The 25,093-nt window shown below is 41.0% G+C and overlaps 1 protein-coding gene across 1 annotated transcript in view; it reads right to left on the bottom strand.

Annotated features, from left to right (window-relative positions):
• The window catches only part of LOC136886716 (Fanconi anemia group J protein homolog), a 139,030-nt gene that overhangs the window by 22,510 nt on the left and 91,427 nt on the right, over positions 1-25,093 (bottom strand). Inside the window, exons 11-12 of the mRNA XM_068230927.1 lie at positions 17,453-17,665; positions 11,067-11,251 (exon numbers count right to left, since the gene is read on the bottom strand). Coding sequence (XP_068087028.1) covers positions 11,067-11,251; positions 17,453-17,665 — 398 coding nt within the window. The remainder of the gene's footprint in view (positions 1-11,066; positions 11,252-17,452; positions 17,666-25,093) is intronic.

Genomic DNA, 25,093 nt, shown 5'->3' with positions numbered 1-25,093 from the left:
ATCTTGACGGGCCTAAACCTTAGTGGTACCAACTTAACCTAACTAGCATGAGGTAAACAAAGCCACGTGCTTTTTGACAGCCACGTGCTTTTTTGACAGCTGTCATCCGCCATCTTTAAACTACAGAGCCCCGTGCTGCCCTCTTTCGTCACCTGTCATCGGCAGTGCTGCCATCTTGACGGGCCTAAACCTTAGTGCCACCAACTTAACCTCACTAGCTCGAGATAAACAAATCCACGTGCTTTTTGACAGCTACGTGCTTTTTTGATAGCTGTCATCCGCCATCTTTGAGCACAGTGCTGCCCTCTTTAGCTACTTACCTTTGAAATGTGGTGGCGGATAATTTGAAAAATGCTTTTCGACAAGCAGCCATCTTTAATCCAGAGAGAACAGTGCTGCCCTCTATGTGGTGGCGGCAAATTGAAAAATTCCACGTGCTCTTGTTTGAAAACAAACTCACGTGCTTTTTTGACAGCTGTCATCTGCCATCTTTAATCTATAGAGCACAGTGCTGCCCTCTTTAGTTTGAAATGTGGTGGCGGTAAATTCCACGTGCTCTTGTTTGGAAACAAAGCCATGTGCTTCTTGACAGTTGTCATCCGCCATCTTTAATCAACAGAGCACCGCGCTGCTATCATGCGGGCAATTTCATCACCTATCACCCGCCATCTTTAATCTACAGAACACCGTGCTGCCCTCTTTATGGCTACTACCTTAAGCATGTAGTAGCGGGCAATTTGAAAAGTTCTGTTAGCTATCATCCACCATCTTTAATCAAGAGAGCACCGTGCTGCCATCTTTAGTTGAAATGTGGTGGCGGCAAATTCCACGTGCTCTTGTTTGGAAACAAAGCCATGTGCTTTTTTGACAGCTGTCATCCGCCATCTTTAATCAACAGAGCACCGTGCTGCTATCATGCGGGCAATTTCATCACCTATCACCCGCCATCTTTAATCTACAGAACACCGTGCTGCCCTCTTTATGGCTACTACCTTAAGCATGTAGTAGCGAGCAATTTGAAAAGTTCTGTTAGCTATCATCCACCATCTTTAATCAAGAGAGCACCGTGCTGCCATCTTTAGCTAGATACCTTTGAAATGTGGTGGCGGCAAATTGAAAAATTCCACGTGCTCTTGTTTGGAAACAAACTCACGTGCTTTTTTGACAGCTACCATCCGCCATCTTTAATCAACAGAGCATAGTGCTGCCCTCTTTAGTTTGAAATGTGGTGGCGGCAAATTCCACATGCTCTTGTTTGGTAAACATAGCCACGTGCTTTTTTGACAGCTATCATCCGCCATCTTTAATCCAGAGAGCACCGTGCTGCCCTCTTTAGATGTAAATTCGTCACCTGTCATCCGCAGTGCTGCCATATTTAGCTAGATACCTTTGAAATGTGGTGGCGGATAATTTAAAAAGAAAAATTCTACAGCAGCCCTCTCTCGACGCTAATTGCATAAGATGGCGGCTATACATGACTCCTTAAGGGTGCTTACGCAAGATGGCTGCTATACACAGGTTCTTATGAGACGCCCTTGGGATGCTTGCGCAAGATGGTGGTTATACAAGGCTCCTTATGAGACACCCTAGTGATGCTTGCGCAAGATGGCGGTTGCTCTTATGAGGCGGCTTAAGGGTCCTTGCACAAGATGGCTAGAGACGCCCTAAGGATGCTTGCGCAAGATGGCGGACACAAGATGGCGGCTATACAAGTCTCCTTATGAGACGCCTTAAGGGTGCTTGCGCAAGATGGCTGCTGCTCTTAGCTTAGAGGCTAACGTGTCGTGCTAGTTCGATTCATTAAATTTAGGGCTTAAATGCAAAAGGTTAAATATCTCGAAAGCAGTGCATCGTAGAGCAAAACGGACAAAATTTTTCTACCCAATACCTCGGTTCGCAGTACGAGGATCAAGTAAAATATAGTATAATGATGAGATCAATGGTTCGGTTCCTACTTAGGCCCTTTGGCATTCGCTCTGTTTTAGCTTGTATTGAAGCAAGTATTCGTAACATGATCAGGTTTAGCTATGGTAGAGAGTATAACGTGCCGTGCAGGTTCGATTCATTAAATTTGGGGCTTAAATGCAAAATGTTAAATATCTCGAAAACGGATAAAATTTTTCTACCTGATACCTAGGTTTGCAGTATCAGGAACATGAAAAAAAACATAGTCTAATGATGAGATCGACGGTTCGATCCTTACTTAGGCCCTTTGGCATTGGCAGCTATCTAATTCTACAAGATGGTGACTATACATAGCTTCTTATGAGACAGCTTAAGAGCGCTTGCACAAGATGGCTGCTGCTCTTATGAGACGCCCTAGGGGTGCTTGCGGGAGGTAGCAGCGACAAGACGGTGACTATACACAGCTGCTTATGATACGGCCTAGAGGTGCTCACACAAGATGGTGGCTGCTCTGATGAAGAAAGTTAGCTTTGCATCGTGCAGGTATCTTTACAGCACTAAACCTCATACCTTTGAAATGTGGTGGCAGGTAATTTGAAAAATTCGACGTGCTTTTTCTTCACAGCAGCTATCTTTAAACAATAGCGGCTATACATAAGCTGTTAAGGCCTCCTCTTATGTCAAGGCATAGCTCTATCGAACAAGTTTAAACCTGCATCGGGATAGCTAGAGTAAGCATGTGCTGCAGTGATGACGTCATTATGCATGTTTAGACTTGCAAATCACTAAAGAAACATAACAAGACTAGAATCGAACACCGCACTCTATGCCGTTAACTTTATCATGTGATCGGAACATTGATTGAAGTGTTTAGAACACTAAATAAGTGATCAAGACTATAATAGAACACTGTACTCGATACAACATGTGTTTAGAACATGTCAGGGGATACCTTTGTTCTAAGAAGATTAGATTACCGCACATTCCTTGGCTAAAGGGCTAATGGGCTAAAGGGCTAATAGGCTAAAGGGCTAATGGGCTAGGGCGCCTCTCCTCTCTTTATCCGGGCTTGAGACCGGCTCTACAACTAGAGGCGGAGTTAACACCCTAAGGAAGGGAGAATGTTGGGAAATAATCTATACGAATATAGCTACTCGATCGACTATATACTACAGATGGATGACTTAGGTGAGGGTAAGCGCTTACTTAATAATACCTACACGACGTAATTCATACTCTATTTCAAAAATATCTTCTTTGTACTGTGTGTAACCAGCATCATGATAGGCTCTTAGCAGTTGTAAACGTTTTACGAGTACGTTGGGGTCTTTACAGTAGCTTATATCTACATAGGGTAACAGAGGCTTGTTGTGAACTTTGAGTCTATATGCAGACAGTTGATGTGCAGGGACTTGTTTTGATGTAATACGTGCTTCAGCAGTAGCGTTTCTAGGTACAAACATAACTTGTTTCGATAGCGATGAAGCGTTGAAATTTCCTTCTTCTTTACCTTGCATCTCTTCTTGAGATGTTTGCACTTCGACAGAACGTGTAGTAGGCCTAGGAAATGAAGTAAAATCATCAAGCTGTAATGGCAATGAATTTTCTTCTTCTACTTTCCCTTTACTACTGTTTTGATCAACATCATTATCCTTATTATCATAATCATGATCTTGCCTCTCTTTATCTTGAAGTTTGTGCTCAGTAACAGAACTTGCAGCAGGCCTAGACAGCAAGGGAGAATTAAAAATCTCTCGCAGAGGTGTACTTTTTAAACATAAATCAGTGTTCGCTGGAATATGGTTGAGCTCTTTGTATTTTGTTCCCGATGAAGCTACATTACACGCGGCTTCATGACGTTGAGCGTTGTATGCGTTCTTGAACTCTCTTCTACAATGTTTGCATTGAAAAATCGTCCTACATGATATCTCATGACGTCTCCTGTGATAGCTTCGGGAAAATGCTTTTCCACACTCTTCGCAAATATACCTAGAAATAGGTTTTTCCATGACGGACTTTTATCTTCTGCTAACAGATTCTTCTTTAAATCCACTCGACATTTGTTACTCTCTACTTCGATGATGCGAACAGCTTAGCGATTAATAGTAAACTAACACAAAAGCGTATAACCAAGGTAGCAACAGTAAGGTTTAAGCCCATCAAGATGGCAAGAGTGAGGTTAGCGACGTTCTGCTGTTGGATTTTAAATTCCGTGCTGTAACATGCATAAGGTGGCAGCCTTGAGGTTTACTGCCGTAAAGATAGCAGCAGTGAGGTTAGCGACGCTCTATTGTCCTACAAAGTGAGGTTAGGGTTCGTCAAGAAGACAGCTGTCAAAAAAGCACGTGGCTATGTTTACCAAACAAGAGCACGTGGTCGTGACGTCACGGTCACTTCATCAATCCTTAGCTCTACGTCGTTGAGAGCAGCATTAGGATTAGCTATGTTTAAAAATCTTAGGAACAGAGCAGCAGTATGAATAGCCATGTTTTAAAGCGTGTAGACATCACCTATCGATTTTACATGCATCGACTCTCGTACTAAACTTCTTCCGCTAGATCGTGCTGCTATCTTAGCATAACCTATACGCATGACCTTAAAGTACAATGAATAGTCATGTTTCAAAGCGTGTACGCATCAACTATCGATTTTGCATGTATCGAATCTCGTACTGAACTTCTTCAGGTAGATTGTGCTGGTATCTTAGCATGAACTTAAAGTACAAAGAATAGCCATGTTTCAAAGCGTGTACACATCACCTATCGATTTCGCATTCATCGAGTCTCGTACTAAACTTCTTGCGCTAGATTGCGCTGCTATCTTAGCATAACCTATACCCATGAACTTAAAGTACAAAGAATAGCCATGTTTCAAAGCGTGTACATATTACTTATCGATTTTGCAAGCATCGACTCTCGTACTAAACTTCTTCCTCTAGATTGTGCTGCTATCTTAGCATAACCTATGTGCATGAACTTAAAGTACAAAGAATAATCATGTTTCAAAGCGTGTACAGATCACCCTGAACTTCTTCCGCTAGATTGTACTCCTATCTTAGCATAGCCTATACGCACAAACTTAAAGCACAAAAAATAACGATGTTTAACAGCGTGTACACATCACCTACTCATTTTGCATGCATCGACTATTTTTTACCGCCAGAGTGTACAACGATCGCATATGTGTATTGCTAACGTATGTGTATAAAGTTAAAGCACAAAGAATAGCTATGCTCCAAAGCGTGTACACATCACCTATCAATTTTGCATGCATCGACTATCGTACTAAACTTCTACCGCTAGAGTGTACAACGTTCGCAATTGTGTGCTGCTACCTATGTGCGTGAACTTAAAGCACAAAGAATAGCGTGTACACAACACCAGTCAATTTTGCACGCATCAAATATCGTACTAAACTTCTTGTGCTAGATTGTGCTGCAATCTTAACATAACCTATGTGCACGAAGTTAAAGCACAAAAATACCCAAGTTCAAAGCATGTACACATCACCTATCGATTTTGCATGCATCGTCTTTCTTACTAAACTTTTTCCACTAGAGCGTGCAACAACCTTATAAGTATGCTGCTAACTTAGTATAACTTATACGCATGAATTTAAAGCATAAAGAATAGCGATGTATAAAAATCTTGTGAACATAGCAGCAGCAGTAAGAATAGCAATGTTTCAAAAGCGTGTACGCATTGCCTATCGATTATACATGCATCAACTACAGTACTAAACTTCTCCCGCTAGAGTGTGCTGCTATCTTAGCATAAACTATGTGCACGGATTTAAAGCACGAAGAATAGTTAAGTTTCAAAGCGTGTACACAACACCTATCGATTTTGCATGCATCAACTATCGTACTAAACACATCCCGCTAGAATGTACAACGTTCGCATGTGTTTGCTCTGCTACTTTAGCATGACCTATGCGAACGAACTTAAAGCATAAAGAATAGCGATCTTTGAAAATCTTGCGAACATAGTAGCAGTAAGAATAGCAAGGTTTAAAAGCGTGTACGTATCACCTTTTGATAATGCATGCATCTTCTACTAGAGCACGTGACCATCGCTTGTACGTGTGCTGCTATCTTAACATAACCTATGTGCACGAACTTAAAGCATAAAAAATAGTTGTGAGTAAAAATTTTGTTAACATAGCAGAGTGTTTACTACGTAGGTGTAGACATTGAACATTGCATGCTGAAGCAGCATACTACGTGACCGTGATGTCACGACCACGTGCTCTTGTTTGGTAAACATAGCCACGTGCTTTTTTGACAGCTGTCTTCTTGACGAACCCTAACCTCACTTTGAAGGACAATAGAGCGTCGCTAACCTCACTGCTGCTATCTTTACGGCAGTAAACCTCAAGGCTGCCACCTTATGCATGTTACAGCGCGGAATTTAAAATCCAACAGCAGAACGTCGCTAACCTCACTCTTGCCATCTTGATGGGCTTAAACCTTACTGTTGCTACCTTGGTTATACGCTTTTGTGTTAGTTTACTATTAATCGCTAAGCTGTTCGCATCATCGAAGTAGAGAGTAACAAATGTCGAGTGGATTTAAAGAAGAATCTGTTAGCAGAAGATAAAAGTCCGTCATGGAAAAACCTATTTCTAGGTATATTTGCGAAGAGTGTGGAAAAGCATTTTCCCGAAGCTATCACAGGAGACGTCATGAGATATCATGTAGGACGATTTTTCAATGCAAACATTGTAGAAGAGAGTTCAAGAACGCATACAACGCTCAACGTCATGAAGCCGCGTGTAATGTAGCTTCATCGGGAACAAAATACAAAGAGCTCAACCATATTCCAGCGAACACTGATTTATGTTTAAAAAGTACACCTCTGCGAGAGATTTTTAATTCTCCCTTGCTGTCTAGGCCTGCTGCAAGTTCTGTTACTGAGCACAAACTTCAAGATAAAGAGAGGCAAGATCATGATTATGATAATAAGGATAATGATGTTGATCAAAACAGTAGTAAAGGGAAAGTAGAAGAAGAAAATTCATTGCCATTACAGCTTGATGATTTTACTTCATTTCCTAGGCCTACTACACGTTCTGTCGAAGTGCAAACATCTCAAGAAGAGATGCAAGGTAAAGAAGAAGGAAATTTCAACGCTTCATCGCTATCGAAACAAGTTATGTTTGTACCTAGAAACGCTACTGCTGAAGCACGTATTACATCAAAACAAGTCCCTGCACATCAACTGTCTGCATATAGACTCAAAGTTCACAACAAGCCTCTGTTACCCTATGTAGATATAAGCTACTGTAAAGACCCCAACGTACTCGTAAAACGTTTACAACTGCTAAGAGCCTATCATGATGCTGGTTACACACAGTACAAAGAAGATATTTTTGAAATAGAGTATGAATTACGTCGTGTAGGTATTATTAAGTAAGCGCTTACCCTCACCTAAGTCATCCATCTGTAGTATATAGTCGATCGAGTAGCTATATTCGTATAGATTATTTCCCAACATTCTCCCTTCCTTAGGGTGTTAACTCCGCCTCTAGTTGTAGAGCCGGTCTCAAGCCCGGATAAAGAGAGGAGAGGCGCCCTAGCCCTTTAGCCCATTAGCCCTTTAGCCAAGGAATGTGCGGTAATCTAATCTTCTTAGAACAAAGGTATCCCCTGACATGTTCTAAACACATGTTGTATCGAGTACAGTGTTCTATTATAGTCTTGATCACTTATTTAGTGTTCTAAACACTTCAATCAATGTTCCGATCACATGATAAAGTTAACGGCATAGAGTGCGGTGTTCGATTCTAGTCTTGTTATGTTTCTTTAGTGATTTGCAAGTCTAAACATGCATAATGACGTCATCACTGCAGCACATGCTTACTCTAGCTATCCCGATGCAGGTTTAAACTTGTTCGATAGAGCTATGCCTTGACATAAGAGGAGGCCTTAACAGCTTATGTATAGCCGCTATTGTTTAAAGATAGCTGCTGTGAAGAAAAAGCACGTCGAATTTTTCAAATTACCTGCCACCACATTTCAAAGGTATGAGGTTTAGTGCTGTAAAGATACCTGCACGATGCAAAGCTAACTTTCTTCATCAGAGCAGCCACCATCTTGTGTGAGCACCTCTAGGCCGTATCATAAGCAGCTGTGTATAGTCACCGTCTTGTCGCTGCTACCTCCCGCAAGCACCCCTAGGGCGTCTCATAAGAGCAGCAGCCATCTTGTGCAAGCGCTCTTAAGCTGTCTCATAAGAAGCTATGTATAGTCACCATCTTGTAGAATTAGATAGCTGCCAATGCCAAAGGGCCTAAGTAAGGATCGAACCGTCGATCTCATCATTAGACTATGTTTTTTTTCATGTTCCTGATACTGCAAACCTAGGTATCAGGTAGAAAAATTTTATCCGTTTTCGAGATATTTAACATTTTGCATTTAAGCCCCAAATTTAATGAATCGAACCTGCACGGCACGTTATACTCTCTACCATAGCTAAACCTGATCATGTTACGAATACTTGCTTCAATACAAGCTAAAACAGAGCGAATGCCAAAGGGCCTAAGTAGGAACCGAACCGTTGATCTCATCATTAGACTATATTTTACTTGATCCTCGTACTGCGAACCGAGGTATTGGGTAGAAAAATTTTGTCCGTTTTGCTCTACGATGCACTGCTTTCGAGATATTTAGCATTTTGCATTTAAGCCCTAAATTTAATGAATCGAACTAGCACGACACGTTAGCCTCTAAGCTAAGAGCAGCAGCCATCTTGCGCAAGCACCCTTAAGGCGTCTCATAAGGAGACGTGTATAGCCGCCATCTTGTGTCCGCCATCTTGCGCAAGCATCCTTAGGGCGTCTCTAGCCATCTTGTGCAAGGACCCTTAAGCCGCCTCATAAGAGCAACCGCCATCTTGCGCAAGCATCACTAGGGTGTCTCATAAGGAGCCTTGTATAACCACCATCTTGCGCAAGCATCCCAAGGGCGTCTCATAAGAACCTGTGTATAGCAGCCATCTTGCGTAAGCACCCTTAAGGAGTCATGTATAGCCGCCATCTTATGCAATTAGCGTCGAGAGAGGGCTGCTGTAGAATTTTTCTTTTTAAATTATCCGCCACCACATTTCAAAGGTATCTAGCTAAATATGGCAGCACTGCGGATGACAGGTGACGAATTTACATCTAAAGAGGGCAGCACGGTGCTCTCTGGATTAAAGATGGCGGATGATAGCTGTCAAAAAAGCACGTGGCTATGTTTACCAAACAAGAGCATGTGGAATTTGCCGCCACCACATTTCAAACTAAAGAGGGCAGCACTATGCTCTGTTGATTAAAGATGGCGGATGGTAGCTGTCAAAAAAGCACGTGAGTTTGTTTCCAAACAAGAGCACGTGGAATTTTTCAATTTGCCGCCACCACATTTCAAAGGTATCTAGCTAAAGATGGCAGCACGGTGCTCTCTTGATTAAAGATGGTGGATGATAGCTAACAGAACTTTTCAAATTGCCCGCTACTACATGCTTAAGGTAGTAGCCATAAAGAGGGCAGCACGGTGTTCTGTAGATTAAAGATGGCGGGTGATAGGTGATGAAATTGCCCGCATGATAGCAGCACGGTGCTCTGTTGATTAAAGATGGCGGATGACAGCTGTCAAAAAAGCACATGGCTTTGTTTCCAAACAAGAGCACGTGGAATTTGCCGCCACCACATTTCAACTAAAGATGGCAGCACGGTGCTCTCTTGATTAAAGATGGTGGATGATAGCTAACAGAACTTTTCAAATTGCCCGCTACTACATGCTTAAGGTAGTAGCCATAAAGAGGGCAGCACGGTGTTCTGTAGATTAAAGATGGCGGGTGATAGGTGATGAAATTGCCCGCATGATAGCAGCACGGTGCTCTGTTGATTAAAGATGGCGGATGACAACTGTCAAAAAGCACATGGCTTTGTTTCCAAACAAGAGCACGTGGAATTTACCGCCACCACATTTCAAACTAAAGAGGGCAGCACTGTGCTCTATAGATTAAAGATGGCAGATGACAGCTGTCAAAAAAGCACGTGAGTTTGTTTTCAAACAAGAGCACGTGGAATTTTTCAATTTGCCGCCACCACATAGAGGGCAGCACTGTTCTCTCTGGATTAAAGATGGCTGCTTGTCGAAAAGCATTTTTCAAATTATCCGCCACCACATTTCAAAGGTAAGTAGCTAAAGAGGGCAGCACTGTGCTCAAAGATGGCGGATGACAGCTATCAAAAAAGCACGTAGCTGTCAAAAAGCACGTGGATTTGTTTATCTCGAGCTAGTGAGGTTAAGTTGGTGGCACTAAGGTTTAGGCCCGTCAAGATGGCAGCACTGCCGATGACAGGTGACGAAAGAGGGCAGCACGGGGCTCTGTAGTTTAAAGATGGCGGATGACAGCTGTCAAAAAAGCACGTGGCTGTCAAAAAGCACGTGGCTTTGTTTACCTCATGCTAGTTAGGTTAAGTTGGTACCACTAAGGTTTAGGCCCGTCAAGATGGTAGTACTGAGGTTTGCTATGCGTTGTTGTTGATGCGAGCTGTCAAAAAGCACGTGGCTTTGTTTACAAATCTGTCAAAAAGCACGTGGCTGTCAAAAAGCACGTGGCTTTGTTTACCTCACGCTAGTGAGGTTAAGTTGGCACTAGTGAGGTTTAGGCCCGTCAAGATGGCAGTACTGAGGTTTGCGATGCGTTGTTGTCGATGACAGCTGTCAAAAAGCACGTGGCTTTGTTTACAAATCTGTCAAAAAGCACGTGGCTGTCAAAAAACACGTGGCTTTGTTTACCTCACGCTAGTGAGGTTAAGTTGGCACTAGTGAGGTTTAGGCCCGTCAAGATGGCAGTACTGAGGTTTGCGATGCGTTGTTGTCGATGACAGCTGTCAAAAAGCACGTGGCTTTGTTTACAAATTCAAATTTCCCGCGGGAGGTGGAGGAGGCATCTGGGAGGCCTCTGGCTGAGGTGGAGGTGGAGGTGGCCACTGGGAGGCCTCTGGCTGAGGTGGAGGTGGAGGTGGCCACTGGGAGCCTGAGGTGGAGGTGGCCGCCGAACTGTCCAATTATACTACTCTCATAGTTTCTAGCTGCCATTATTTTCTTGTTCAACTTCAAGCCTCTTTCACTATTTCTTTTACAATTTCGGCCAGAGTGCAGCACAACTTACCGAGATACCATGGTCTCGAGCAACCAGTAGGCTGTGACGAAGACTAATACACCATAAGGAACGCGCTGACACACGTCCAGCACTATCCGCCCCACCTCGTCTATGTACTCAGGTTGACGAGAACGTTGATAGCTGCTACTCAGATACTCTCCAGTGGGACCGTGACTGATGCAGCCTATCCACATCTGTGAACACAGTATACACTATGTAATTAAAATGATCAGTTTGTTTGCAATAATAATAACAACAACTATTTATTTTACATTTTATGGCCTACATTAGAGCCTCTGTAGCTAAGGCAGCAGCCTCTCACCGCTGGGTTCTGTGGTTCAAATCCCGTTCACCCAATGTATGATTTTTGCTGGACAAAGAGGGGGTGGGACAGGTTTTTCACCGGGTACTCCAGTTTTCCCTGTCATCTTTCATTCCAGCAACCAATTTCATTTCATTTTATCTCTCAGTCATTAATCATTGCACCAGAGGAGTGCAGCAGGCTTCGGCAGCCGGCCCGATTCCTATCCTTGCCGCTAGATGGGGGTTTCATTCATTCCATTCCTCACCCGGTCGAATGACTGGAAACAGGCTGAGGATTTTCATTTTCATGGCCTACATTGGACCACTCTAGTCGAGTATACAGAGGATTTTTTGCTTTTCTATCAGCCCTGTATTTCTTCAATCTGAAAGAGACAACCTTCAATTCAACTTTTTATTAATCTTGGTCTGTAACCTGGTGTATGTGTCTTGAAGTATCTTAATCATATCTGTTTTGTTCTTAAGATCAACTTATAACAATAATTTGGAGGTCCGGCTCCATGGCTAAATGGTTAGCATGCTGGCCTTAGATCACAGGGGGCTTGGATTCAATTTCCAGCAGGGTCGGGAATTTTAAGCATAATTGGTTAATTCCGCTGGCACAAGGGCTGGGGGGGTGTATGTGTGTCGTCTTCAACATTTCATCCTCATCACGATGCGCAGGGTTGGTGTCAAATAAAACGACCTGCACCTGGCAAGCCGAACTTGTCCTCGGACACTCCCGCCACTAAAAGCTGTACGCCATGACATTTGAGTAACAGAAATTAAGTCTGACATAAAGAACTCATAATAATAATAATAATAATAATAATAATAATAATAATAATAATAATAATTAAAAAAATTTTTACGAGGGATTCTGGAAAATCTTCAAAAAGACACTTGTGAAGGGTCCGCACTCCACAAGTGTGTGGGATTCTTACCCACTAAAAACCACACACCCTTTTCCCACGATGTGAGCCATCACCCCAGAACCGCTCTCGCATTACTTCAGGGTGATATCGTGCTTTGTCTTTCAGACGTCTTCTTTCTTCATTTCTCCTTTATGAATGTTCGTATGCTTCCAAATCCTTCTCCTTCTGACGAAGGATATCCTCCACATTTACTGCCACGTGATCCCAGGATTCCTGGTTTCGCAGCATCACCGAAATAACATTATCTGTTGTCAATTCTCCTAGTTCAGTTTCCACACATCTTCTCTGAATTGTCCAATGGCCGCATACAAAAAAGGTGTGATATACGTCATCAATATCATCGCAGTATATGCATGTTGCGTCACTCGCTCTGCCCACTTTATGCAAGAATTTCCAGAAATATCCATGTCCTGTTAGAAGCTGCGAGAGGTAGTAATTTACTTCACCATGGGCCCTTTCAACCCAGATATCCAAGCGTGGTATCAGTCGCTTGGTCCATTTGCCTCGAGGGTCACTTTCCCATCTGAGTTGCCATCGCCTCATCAGTTGACTGAAGGCGCGCTTCTTTGCACATTTCTTTTCCAGCTCTCCTTTGGTACGCCAGATTTCATGCCGCTCCAATGCGAGTAGGTCTATTGGGGCTATTGCTACCACCGTGAGGATAGCCGGTTCGGAAACAGTGCGGTATGCACATGCAATACGTAAAGCCGCTCTCCGTTGTACGGCAGCTATCCTTCTCCGATACCAAGCAAATCTCAAGGATTCAGCCCAGATTTCAGAACCACATAGAAGCACTGACTGAACCGTCGACATGAGAAGACGTCGTTTACTGGATTTCGGACCTTTAATATTTCCCATTAGTCTGCTAAGTGCAGTCATGCATTTTGGAAGATAGGAAAAACTAGAAAGGTTCCACCTTTTCAATACAAAAATGTTATAGGTTTATTTATAACATGTATTTGCACTTGGGACTAGTTTCGACGCTGTGTTGGCGTCATCATCAGCCAAAAAATGGGAAAATAGGCCAGTGTGTAGGCATTCATATTACACAAGGTGTTACATTAAACAATACAAATCTTGCAAGGAGATAAAAACATGGATGAATATAGAAACAAATGAATCGTTGAGAAAGCAAAAGTTATACATGTTAAAAAATAACCTTAACCACACATCTTGCAGTGCGAAAATATTCTTCTTGAATGATTCCTGAGTATAAAACACACGCGCACACATTTCTGAAGAGCCAGCAGGCAGGACAAAGTAAAGTGAAACCTTAAGAGATCTTCTGAGAAGAGTTCATCATTTTTCTATGTTCCGATTAAATAATGAAGTCTCCCTTGAGTTCCTGATAAACATACACAACAGGAAATTCTCCTTCACTCTCAACAATAGCTATAAAGACCAACGGTAAATTTCAGTTTTCAAAGACGTGAAAGCATGATCTTGAACGTGATGTAACTCCTTTCATTTAACCCATTTTTTACACTAGGTGTTACATTAAATAATATATCTCACGAGGAGATAAAAACAGGGACGAATGTAGAAACACATGCACCGTTGAGAGAGCAAAAGTTGTACATATTAAAAATAAGCTTAAACACATAACTTGCAGTGCGAAAATATTTGAATTTGAAAGATTCTTGAATAAAAGACGCACGCGCACACACTTCTAAAGAGCCAGCAGGCAGGAAAAAGTAAGGTGAAACCTTAAGAGTTCTTCTGAGAAGAGTTCATCATACTTTCAATGTTCCGACTAGCTAATGAAGTCTCCCTTGAGTTCCTGATAAACATACACAACAGGAAATTCTCCTTCACTTTCAACAATAGCTATAAAGACCAACGGTAAATTTCATTTTAAATATTGTGCAGAGACGTGAAAGCATGATTATGAACATGATATAACTCCTTCATTTAACCCAATTTTTAACACAAGGTGTTACATTAAACAATACACATCTTACGAGGAGATGAAAACAGGGCCGAATGTAGAAACAAATGCATCGTAATGCATATTAAAAATGAGCTTAACCATACAACTTGCAGTGCGAAAATATTTGCCTTGAATGATACCTGAATATAAAAACGCACGCGCACACATTTCTAAAGAGCCAGCAGGCAGGAAAGAGTAAGGTGAAACCTTAAGAGTTCTTCTGAGAAGAGTTGTATTTTAAATACTGTGTAGAGATGTGAAAGGATGATCTTGAACATGATATAACTTCTTCATTTAACCACCTATGAAAGTCTCTCTCTATATTACATAGCTTCAATAACAACCATTCTGTAGATGCACAAAATAATCTTGTAATGTCATGTATTTTACTGCCTTGTCTGTCACTCTCTGAATATGAGTCCAGAATGTGAGCTTGGAGTCAAGTGTCACTCCTAGATATTTTGTGCTCGCAGATGTTTCTATCACTAACTCTCCAACAGTCATTGGTACAAGAGTTTCGATCCTTTTCCTCGTCAGAAGAACTATGTCCGTTTTGTGTTCGGCTAATGTTAGACTGTGGCTCATCATCCATTCTTTTATGCGCCGCAATACCTGGTTCAGTTTAATTTGAGCCATTTCAACATTACGAGCTACTATCAAGGCGGCCACATCATCAGCGTAGCCCACAAGCTTTGTGTCCTCTGGCATCTCCAAACGTAACAAGCCATCATACATTATGTTCCAAAGATCTGGACCAAGGATCGATTCCTGCGCTGCACCAGCCGTCAGACGCTTTGTCTTTTCTCCATCTTCTGTATCATACAACAGAGTGCGATCTTTGAAGTAATCTCTCATTATGCGCATAAGATATTGTGGTAGCTTGAAAGTTTCTTCAAGAGCTACCAACATGTCGCTCCATCTTGCCGAATTGAAGGCATTCTTCACATCCAGGGTCACAAGAAGTGTCAATTTACGGGAATGATGGTTGCCCGTTTGTGCCCTTTCTGCTGTATTCACCACCTCCCACACTGCATTTAGCGTCCAGTGTCCTCTCCGAAATCCATGTTGGCAAACAGATAGATCCCCTGCTAGTTGAACTGCTGAGAGGATTCTGGGCTGCAGAAGTTTCTCCAGGCCTTTTCCAGCTGTGTCCAGCATACATAAAGGTCTATAACCACCAAGTTTTCTTTTGCTGATCAGAACCAAACGAGCCATTTTCCATCGGGGACTAAAAACACCCGTTTGCAGGCAATGATTGTACATATTCAGCAAAATAATAATAATAATAATAATAATAATAATAATAATAATAATGTACGTTTAGTCCTCGGCCCGAAGGCTGGTTGGATCCTCAACAGCTCCGCCATCAGCTGTCATAGATAGCCTAGGCATCACTGAAGAGGCGTACTAGGGAAATGAGGAGTGAGGTAGTTTCCCGTTGCTTTCCTCACCGAGCCAGAAGTTGCTATTACATATCAGTCTGCCAAGCCCACTGAAATGCATGCAACAACCTACCCTATGAGCAATATTTTCACACCATTCATAGCAGGGACTGGCTGCAGAAGGAATGGCATTACTAGCATCACTCATACCTCAGTCACTTTCATTTTGTCAAAGCCAAGGATAAAGCTGAGACAGATCAATGAAAGTAACAAGATTGCTCTAGCCCATACCAGAAGACGTAGTGCACTGTAAACACTAGGTCCCGCCAGCAAAGGCATATTAATAATAATAATAATAATAATAATAATAATAATAATAATAATAATAATAATAATAATAATAATAATAATAATAATAATAATAATGTTAATGGCACATGGCCTCTCGTGGGGCCTGGTGCTGGTCTTTCGGTTAGCATGCTGGCGTTCGATCCAAGGGCTCCCAGGTTCGATTTCCAACTGGATGAGGGATTATAACCTTAATTGATTATTTCCTCTGGCTCAGAGAATGAGTGTTTTTGTTGCTTTCAATGTTATTTTCATTCTAAACAGGGTCGAATTCTCACAGAAGCACAGTTCGCGTCTTCAGAGGTCAAATGCCATTATTATTATTATTATTATTATTATTGTTACTGTTATTGTTTTTTTTTTAACACATAAAAGCTGGAACAATGGAACACATTCTCTCGAGAACTACTAGAAGGAAGAACATGAAAAATAAAGGGTTCACAAATTGACCAACAGATAGCACCAAATAACAGAAAAGTATGGTGTCATCTTACTGTCAACATCAGAGCTGCAGGAACATGTCGCTTATCTCCACAGTATCGAGATCAGAGTGGAAAGAGTCAAAACAATAACCACCACAGTGTTCTCCCTAGAAACCTGCCGTTTTTTCACACCACCTGGATAACATAATCTAGATGTGTGCTAGTTACATAATATTAATACATATTTGAGTCTTTGGGTGCTCCAAATTAAAATGTAAATACTGCAAAGCTTCTTATTTAAATCATAAATCTTCATTATTGTCAGCATAATTGCATCAATTACATCAGAGTTTAAATATTCAGCTGGACTATCACGCAGTGTCGTGAACGAGCAGTCTGGATTAGAGTGGAATCACTCAATCGATGGTCACGATAGCAAGCCTCTGTGTTCCGCGTATTTTTTTTTTTTTTTTTTTACAATTTGTTTACCGACACAGATAAGTCTTGAGGCGACGATGGGACAAGAAAGGGCTAGGAGTGGGAAGGAAGCGGCTTTGGCCTTAACTAAGGTACAGCCCCATCATTTGCCTGGTGTGAAAATGGGAAACCATGGAAAACCATATTTAGGGCTGCCGACAGTGGGGTTCGAGCCCACTATCTTCCGAGTACTGGATAATGGCTGCACTCAAGCGACTGTAGCTATCGAGTTTGGTGCGTGATTACAAAGGAGCATTAAAACACTAGATACTCTGTTATGTCTTTTTCGTGATAATAACACTAACATAATTCAATTTTGCAGTTAATATATACCTGTCTGATATTATTGTCAATGCCCTGAGGGGAAAAAACTGAAATGTTATTTTCAATTCTTACGTAGTATTTCCCCCACCCACCTACTTATTCCTGCCACCCAGGTGATGAAAATTTCTGGAGGGATCACTGCACCACCACGACTTGAACAGAGATACAATCATGCACTTTCTTCTTGACAATGTGAGCAGTGTACATTTCACTTATTCTACAGAATGTTATTCCTTTCGTTTACACCGAATACTAAATGTATAGAAGGAAGTCTTACCTGTTCATCTGGCACCACATGATCAGAGCTCATAGCGTTAGGCAGCGAGATTCCCAGCTCAGCAGCCATGGCAGGTATGGGAGACAGAGTGGCCGAGGCCAGGATGATGCTCCGAGCAATCTCTGCGATCGGTTTGAAGACCAAGGCAGCATTTTGACATAAAAGCTTGAAACCCCAACTGGCCTCAGATGATTGGCTCCGTATAATTTCATTCTAAATAGGACCATTGGTACATTAGAAAAAAAGAACCTACAATCTGCCAATTCTCTAAATTTCTTAACAAGATCAAAGTTTTTTAGAATAACAATATAGTTGGTCCATTATTGGACGTTATAAATTATCCGGTTTGTCATTCCTGGTTGCCAGCGTTTCGTCCCAGTGTGCTAAGTTGGGCTCATCAGTTGGTAAATAGCACACCTACCAAGATACCTGGCTAGTGCATACTGCAGAGGCCACTGCATAGGCTACTTGGAGCCACTGGCAGTGCCAATTCACTATGAGAGACTTTGTATCATTTTTGCAACCTTACCAAGAAATGCACAAAACAACAAAACGAAAACAAACACAATACTTACCATGAGGGCAGTAGCACAAAACATGAAGCGTGGAGGGCAAGGCATGAATGAAAGGGCAGGATCTTATCATTAACGGTTGACAGGTTGCCAGGTCAATATTACTAACTACCAAATAAGAGACCAGATTAAATTTAAAATGAAGAAATTTTACTAAATAAATAAATAAATATGAAAATTTAAGATAGCTTGAAAACAGTTAAATTTACATATATTCCTTTTTTTTTTTTTAGAAAAAAAACCATAACGCAATTAAAACTCAAAGGTGAAACACAATTTTATAATGAATTTAAATTAAGGTAAAATGAAACTGCTAGCAAGATAGGCTTCCTCAAATAAATACTGAAATATTCAAGACAGATATAATTGGATAAAGTTCTCAATAACATTTACTTAAAATATGGAAAGAAAATATTAAAATTAAAATAGGTTGCAACCTTTTCATATAATTTAAATGATAAACACTAGGAAATTAGGATATAGAAATTCATTATTATTTTAGATTGATGATCATCAGTATACGGGCCCTCAACTACAAATATAGCTTAAAATTGAAATTTGCTACACTACTAAAATAGTTAATTACAAGTCACACACAAGGACACACGAAAAAGGAAAAATAGTGGCTCCAACCGCGAATAAAAATTACACAAAATAACCGAACAAGATGAAAACACAATGAAATATAGCAGTCAGCTATCCCAACTAAATGAAGTAATAAAAGGAAAATTACAATTAACGTTCCTCACAATATAATAATAGAACACGGAAGCACACCCTAGGAGCTACCAGTTACCGATGCCAAGCAATCATCCAGTAATAGTCATCAAAGCCACCAAAATTAGAGGTGTCCATCAGATTAGATAAGAAGGGATGACATTGTTGTTGTTTGAGTCATCAGTCCATAGACTGGTTTGATGCAGCTCTCCATGCCACCCTATCCTGTGCTAACCTTTTCATTTCTACGTAACTATTGCATCCTACATCTGCTCTAATCTGCTTGTCATATTCATACCTTGGTCTACCCCTACCGTTCTTACCCCCTACACTTCCTTCAAAAACCAACTGAACAAGTCCTGGGTGTCTTAAGATGTGTCCTATCATTCTATCTCTTCTTCTCGTCAAATTTAGCCAAATTGATCTCCTCTCACCAATTCGATTCAGTATCTCTTCATTCGTGATTCGATCTATCCATCTCACCTTCAGCATTCTTCTGTAACACCACAATTCAAAAGCTTCTATTCTCTTTCTTTCTGAGCCAGTTATCGTCCATGTTTCACTTCCATATAATGCCACGCTCCACACGAAAGTCTTCAAAAACATCTTTCTAATTCCGATATCAATGTTTGAAGTGAGCAAATTTCTTTTCTTAAGAAAGCACTTCCTTGCTTGCGCTAGTCTGCATTTTATGTCCTCCTTACTTCTGTCATCGTTAGTTATTTTACTACCCAGGTAACAATATTCATCTACTTCCTTTAACACTTCATTTCCTAATCTAATATTTCCGGCATCACCTGCCTTCGTTCGACTGCACTCCATTACTTTTGTTTTGGACTTATTTATTTTCATCTGGTACTCCTTACCCAAGACTTCATCCATACCATTCAGCAACTTCTCAAGATCTTCTGCAGTCTCAGATAAAATAACAATATCATCGGCAAATCGCAAGGTTTTGATTTCTTCTCCTTGGACTGTGATTCCCTTTCCAAATTTCTCTTTGATTTCCTTTACTGCCTGTTCTATGTAAACATTGAAAAGGAGAGGGGACAAACTGCAGCCTTGTCTCACTCCTTTCTGCATTGCTGCTTCTTTTTCAAAGCCCTCGATTCTTATCACTGCAGACTGATTTTTATACAGATTGTAGATAATTCTTCGTTCTCGGTATCTGATCCCTATCATCTTCAGAATCATAAATAGCTTGGTCCAATCAACATTATCGAATGCCTTTTCTAGATCTACGAATGCCATGTACGTGGGCTTGTCCTTCTTGATTCGATCCTCTAAGATCAGACGTAAAGTCAGGATAGCTTCACGTGTTCCTACATTTCTTCTGAAACCAAATTGATCTTCTCCCAACTCAGCTTCAACTTGTTTTTCCATTCTTCTGTAAATAATACGTGTTAAAATTTTGCAGGCATGAGATACTAAACTAATGGTGCGGTAGTTTTCACACCTGTCAGCACCGGCTTTCTTGGGAATAGGTATAACAACATTCTTCCGAAAATCGGATGGGACTTCTCCTGTCTCATACATCTTGCACACTAAATGAAATAACCTTGCCATGCTGGTTTCTCCTAAGGCAGTCAGTAATTCAGAAGGAATGTCATCAATTCCAGGTGCCTTGTTCCTATTGAGGTCACTCACAGCTCTGTCAAACTCTGACCTCAAAATTGGGTCTCCAATTTCATCAGCATCAAAAGCCTCTTCATGTTCCAGAACCAAATTATCTACATCTTTACCTTGATACAACTGTTGGATATGCTCCTGCCATCTTTCTGCCTTGTCTTCTTTCCCTAGAAGTGGTTTTCCATCTGAGCTCTTAATATTCATACACCTAGATTTCCTTTCTCCAAAGGTTTCCTTGATTTTCCTGTATGCAGCATCTACCTTTCCCAGGACCATACAGCCTTCGACATCCTTGCATTTCTCCTTCAGCCATTCCTCCTTAGCTACCTTGCACTTTCTATCCACTTCATTCTTTAATCGCCTGTATTCTTTTCTGCCCTCTTCATTTCTAGCATTCTTGTATTTTCGTCGTTCATCAATCAGGTCTAGTATCTCCTGAGTTATCCACTGATTCTTAGTTGATCTTTTCTTCCTTCCTAACATTTCTTCAGCAGCCCTACTGACTTCATTTTTCATGACTCCCCACTCTTCCTCTACAGTGTTTCCTTCAGCCTTTTCATTTAGTCCTTGTGCAACATGTTCCTTGAAACAATCCCTCACATTCTTTTCTTTCAACTTGTCTAGATCCCATCTTTTTGCATTCTTTCCTTTCTTCAATTTCTTCAACTTCAGATGGCATTTCATGACCAACAAGTTGTGGTCAGAGTCCACGTCTGCTCCTGGGAAAGTTTTGCAATCCAACACCTGGTTTCTGAATCTCTGCCTAATCATAATGAAGTCTATTTGATACCTTCCAGTGTCTCCAGGTCTCGTCCACGTATACAGCCGTCGTTTGTGGTGTTTGAACCAAGTATTGGCAAGGACTAAATTATGATCAGTGCAGAATTCAACCAGACGACTTCCTCTTTCGTTCCTTTGTCCCAATCCAAATTCTCCTACTGTACTACCTTCTCCTCCTTGGCCTACCACTGCATTCCAGTCTCCCATCACAATTAGATTCTCGTCACCTTTTACATATTGTATTAAATCTTCTATCTCCTCATATATTCTTTCGATTTCTTCATCATCCGCTGAACTAGTAGGCATATAGACCTGCACTATTGTGGTGGGCATTGGTTTGGTGTCTATCTTGACGACAATAATCCTTTCACTATGCTGGTCGTAGTAGCTTACCCGCTGCCCTATTTTCTTATTCATTATTAAACCAACTCCTGCATTTCCTCTGTTTGATTTTGTGTTGATGATTCGGTAGTCGCCTGACCAAAAATCTTGTTCTTCCTGCCAACGCACTTCACTTATGCCAACTACATCTAACTTTAGCCTATCCATCTCCCTTTTCAGATTCTCTAACCTACCACAACGATTCAAACTTCTAACATTCCACGCTCCGACTCGTAGAATGTCAGTATCCATCTTCCTGATGATCGCCCCCTCTCGTGTAGTCCCCACCCGGAGATCCGAATGGGGGACTAGTTTACCTCCGGAATATTTTACCCGGGAGGAAGCCATCATCAGTACATCATTCATACAGAGAGAGCTGCATGTCCTCGGGAATTAGTTACAGCTGTAGTTTCCCGTTGCTTTCAGCCGTGTAGCAGTATCAACACAGCTAAGCCATGTTGAGTATTATTACAAGGCCGTATCAGGCAATCATCCAGACTGCCGCCCTTGCAACTACCGAAAGGCTGCTACCGCCCTTTCGATGAACCATTCGTTAGTCTGGTCTCTCAACAGATACCCATCCGATATGGTTGCACCTGCGGCTCGGCTATCTGCATCATTGGGACACGCAAGCCTCCCCACCGCGGCAAGGTCACATGGTTCGCAGAGGAGGGATGACATTACGTAATAAAAACAAAGGCAAGGAACACAAATAATGGATAGAATGTGATAAGACAACAAAAGAAGATCGGCATAATTTAACCTAAATATCGACCAGCAAATTTCAATTTTAAGATTTGACGGAATTAAAAATTATAATAATAATTTATCCAAGAGGTGCTAGTACCAATTTAAGTTAGCTTTAGTTAATCAGTTTGCCCACGGCTTACATACTCTAGAACTGAGGGGGCTTTGGATTGCGCTACAATGCATACATGAGGTGTCATTAATTAACGCCCCTAACAATGCAAATAACGGTCACATACAAAAAATCAGCCACGAATGCAACAGGGGCACAATTGGACGGCAAATACAAGCAGCGATGGAAAATTAGGGAGAAAAACTCACATCAACATGAACTATCAAAATAATAATAATAATAATAATAATAATAATAATAATAATAATAATAATAATAATAATAATAATAATAATAATAATCCTCATCATGAAGAACAGTTGGCAATAAAGCACGACGACAAAACAATAAGATTAAACCACTTACACAAAATACCACCTCATAGATGCATAACCTCCCTACATTGCATTTATTTGTTTTTCCTACGGATTCAGTCCAAAGGTGATACACAAGGTTTTGGTTACAAAAGTTATACGATGCCGAAAGGGTGGGTTTATTATGTTGGTCAAATCCACGATGAAATTACTCACTTTTAATGTCTGGTTGTATGAAATCCCTTCAATTAATTATAATTTCCAGTACTTACTTGGAGTTAGGGTATCCAACTTACAACACATTTAAAACCTTCCATACCGGTAACGGGTAACACAATACGAAGTTTTCTTCTTCAAGTAATAGTAATAATATGGTTGGAGCTCACATTAATATAAAAGGAACAAAGGGCATAGCCCTAACATGCTCGTACTTATCCTGGCGATTCACTCTCCATTATTAGCACTCTCCCTTTGCGCCAAGATGTCCTCTTAGGAGCTTCACTTAACATAGCCATCTTGGATCGTAGCAGCGAACACACTGTCCGAGCTCACACTGAGCAGGGGAAGTAGCAAGTTCCCATGATTCCAAGCGCGCACCGCGTGAGGCGCGCCGCAATCAAAACGATAATCCCGCGAATCATATTGGTCCAGCAAATGCGTAACAATCGGAATGAGGTATCTGAATTAAATTTGCCTGGTAACTTCCACAGTTAGGCAACAATTCCAACAATGGCTGATAATGTAGATAACGGCTCGATGCACAAGCAGACATGCCAGATGAATAAATAAATACTCTTAGATGCTTTCAAGTTGTAATCCTATTATGCCAAATAAATGTTAGTTATCATTTTCACGTCACAATTTTCAAAAATGTATGCCTGCCTGGCCACCAGATGATAGAAAATTTATAATGGACCAACTATACTGGTATTATAAATTTGCTCATTTGGGACAAATATTTCAGGTTCCCTATGGGAATCAACATCTACATATCATGCACTTTTTTCACTTATCGTACCCATTGTAAGTGGGGGATGGAAGAATTCTTCTTCTTCTTTTTTTTTTAACGTCGCACCGGCACAGGTCTTATGGTGACGCGGAAGAATTCTTTGTCTGTTGTAAAAGAGGACTGAAAAGGGAAATTCCTCCAGAGCTCTGAACTTGCAAGAGTGGGTTGGCAACCGCTGGGTCTCTAGCCTAGAGTGACACTGCTTCCACTTATTATCATTACCATTATTATTTATTCATTACGTTCATCTTTGGAGTACATTTACACAATCAACCAGATCTTCCATCTCTCAAACTCGTTACCGTTCCTTCGCATTCCTTCCAGATATCCATAAGTCTTTCGCTTCTCCTTCGTTCTTCAACCGAAACGTTGCATGCCATGATGAGTTCTCCAGTGCATCCCTCATTCCCGTAATTTTCTTCCTAAAGGTTGTTCTTTCCTGTATATCCTCTTCCTGGATCTCCACTTCTTCCAAGTCCTTGTGAACCTCCTTAAGCCATAAAGGTTATGCCTTCCACTTTTCTTGTGGATTAAGTATCCTATGTGCCAGTTTCTTTGGATTCATCCCCTTAATGTGCTCATAAAATGATAATCTTCTTTTCCTCGTAGTGGTTGTTTTCTTCTCAGTTTTTTTAGAAAGTTCTCGATTCAGTCTCGATTGGAACATGGGTTGTGAATCTAGTGACTTCTTTGGACCTAAGATTTTCTTAAGGAAACTTCTTTCCTCTTTTTTTTAATGACTGAGTCCGTTACCCTCCTCATGGTTTCTGCCACATACGGACACTGTGCTCTGACCACTGTACAATAATGTTTTAATTTTGATTGGATAGATATGGATTTGAATTTATAAGTTACAGGACATAGTTTGAAAGCCATTCCCATATGATTATTAAACAATGACAATAATAATTATAAAATCTTATAATTATAATTATAAATAATTACATATATATTATTATACATTATATATTTATAATTACAATTCAATACGAATCAAAACCATTAAGTTTATATCCTATGATTAAACAATGACTAACACACTGAAGCCCATGCCTGATCTTGACTAATTAGAAATTATAAGGAAATATAAGACATGCAGATCAATTTTTTTTTGCTAGTGGCTTAATGGCGACGCACAAATGGGAAAGGGCTAGGATTAGGAAGGTACCGTCCATGACCTTACATAAGGTACAGCCTGATATGAAAATGAGAAACCACGGAAAACCATCTTCAGGGCTGCTGACGGTGGGATTCAAACCCACCTTCTCCTGAATGCAAACTCGCAGCTACGCGATTCTAACCGCACGGCTGACTTGCTCAGTATATGCCGAAATTGCACGGCAAGGTGATCTCTTGCACATCTAGACAGATGTTCAAACA

This window comes from Anabrus simplex, chromosome X (assembly GCF_040414725.1).
Source record: "Anabrus simplex isolate iqAnaSimp1 chromosome X, ASM4041472v1, whole genome shotgun sequence".
Taxonomy (NCBI): domain Eukaryota; kingdom Metazoa; phylum Arthropoda; class Insecta; order Orthoptera; family Tettigoniidae; genus Anabrus; species Anabrus simplex.
The sequence above is the reverse complement of the archived record's forward strand: the minus strand, read 5'-3'. Positions and strand labels throughout refer to the sequence as shown.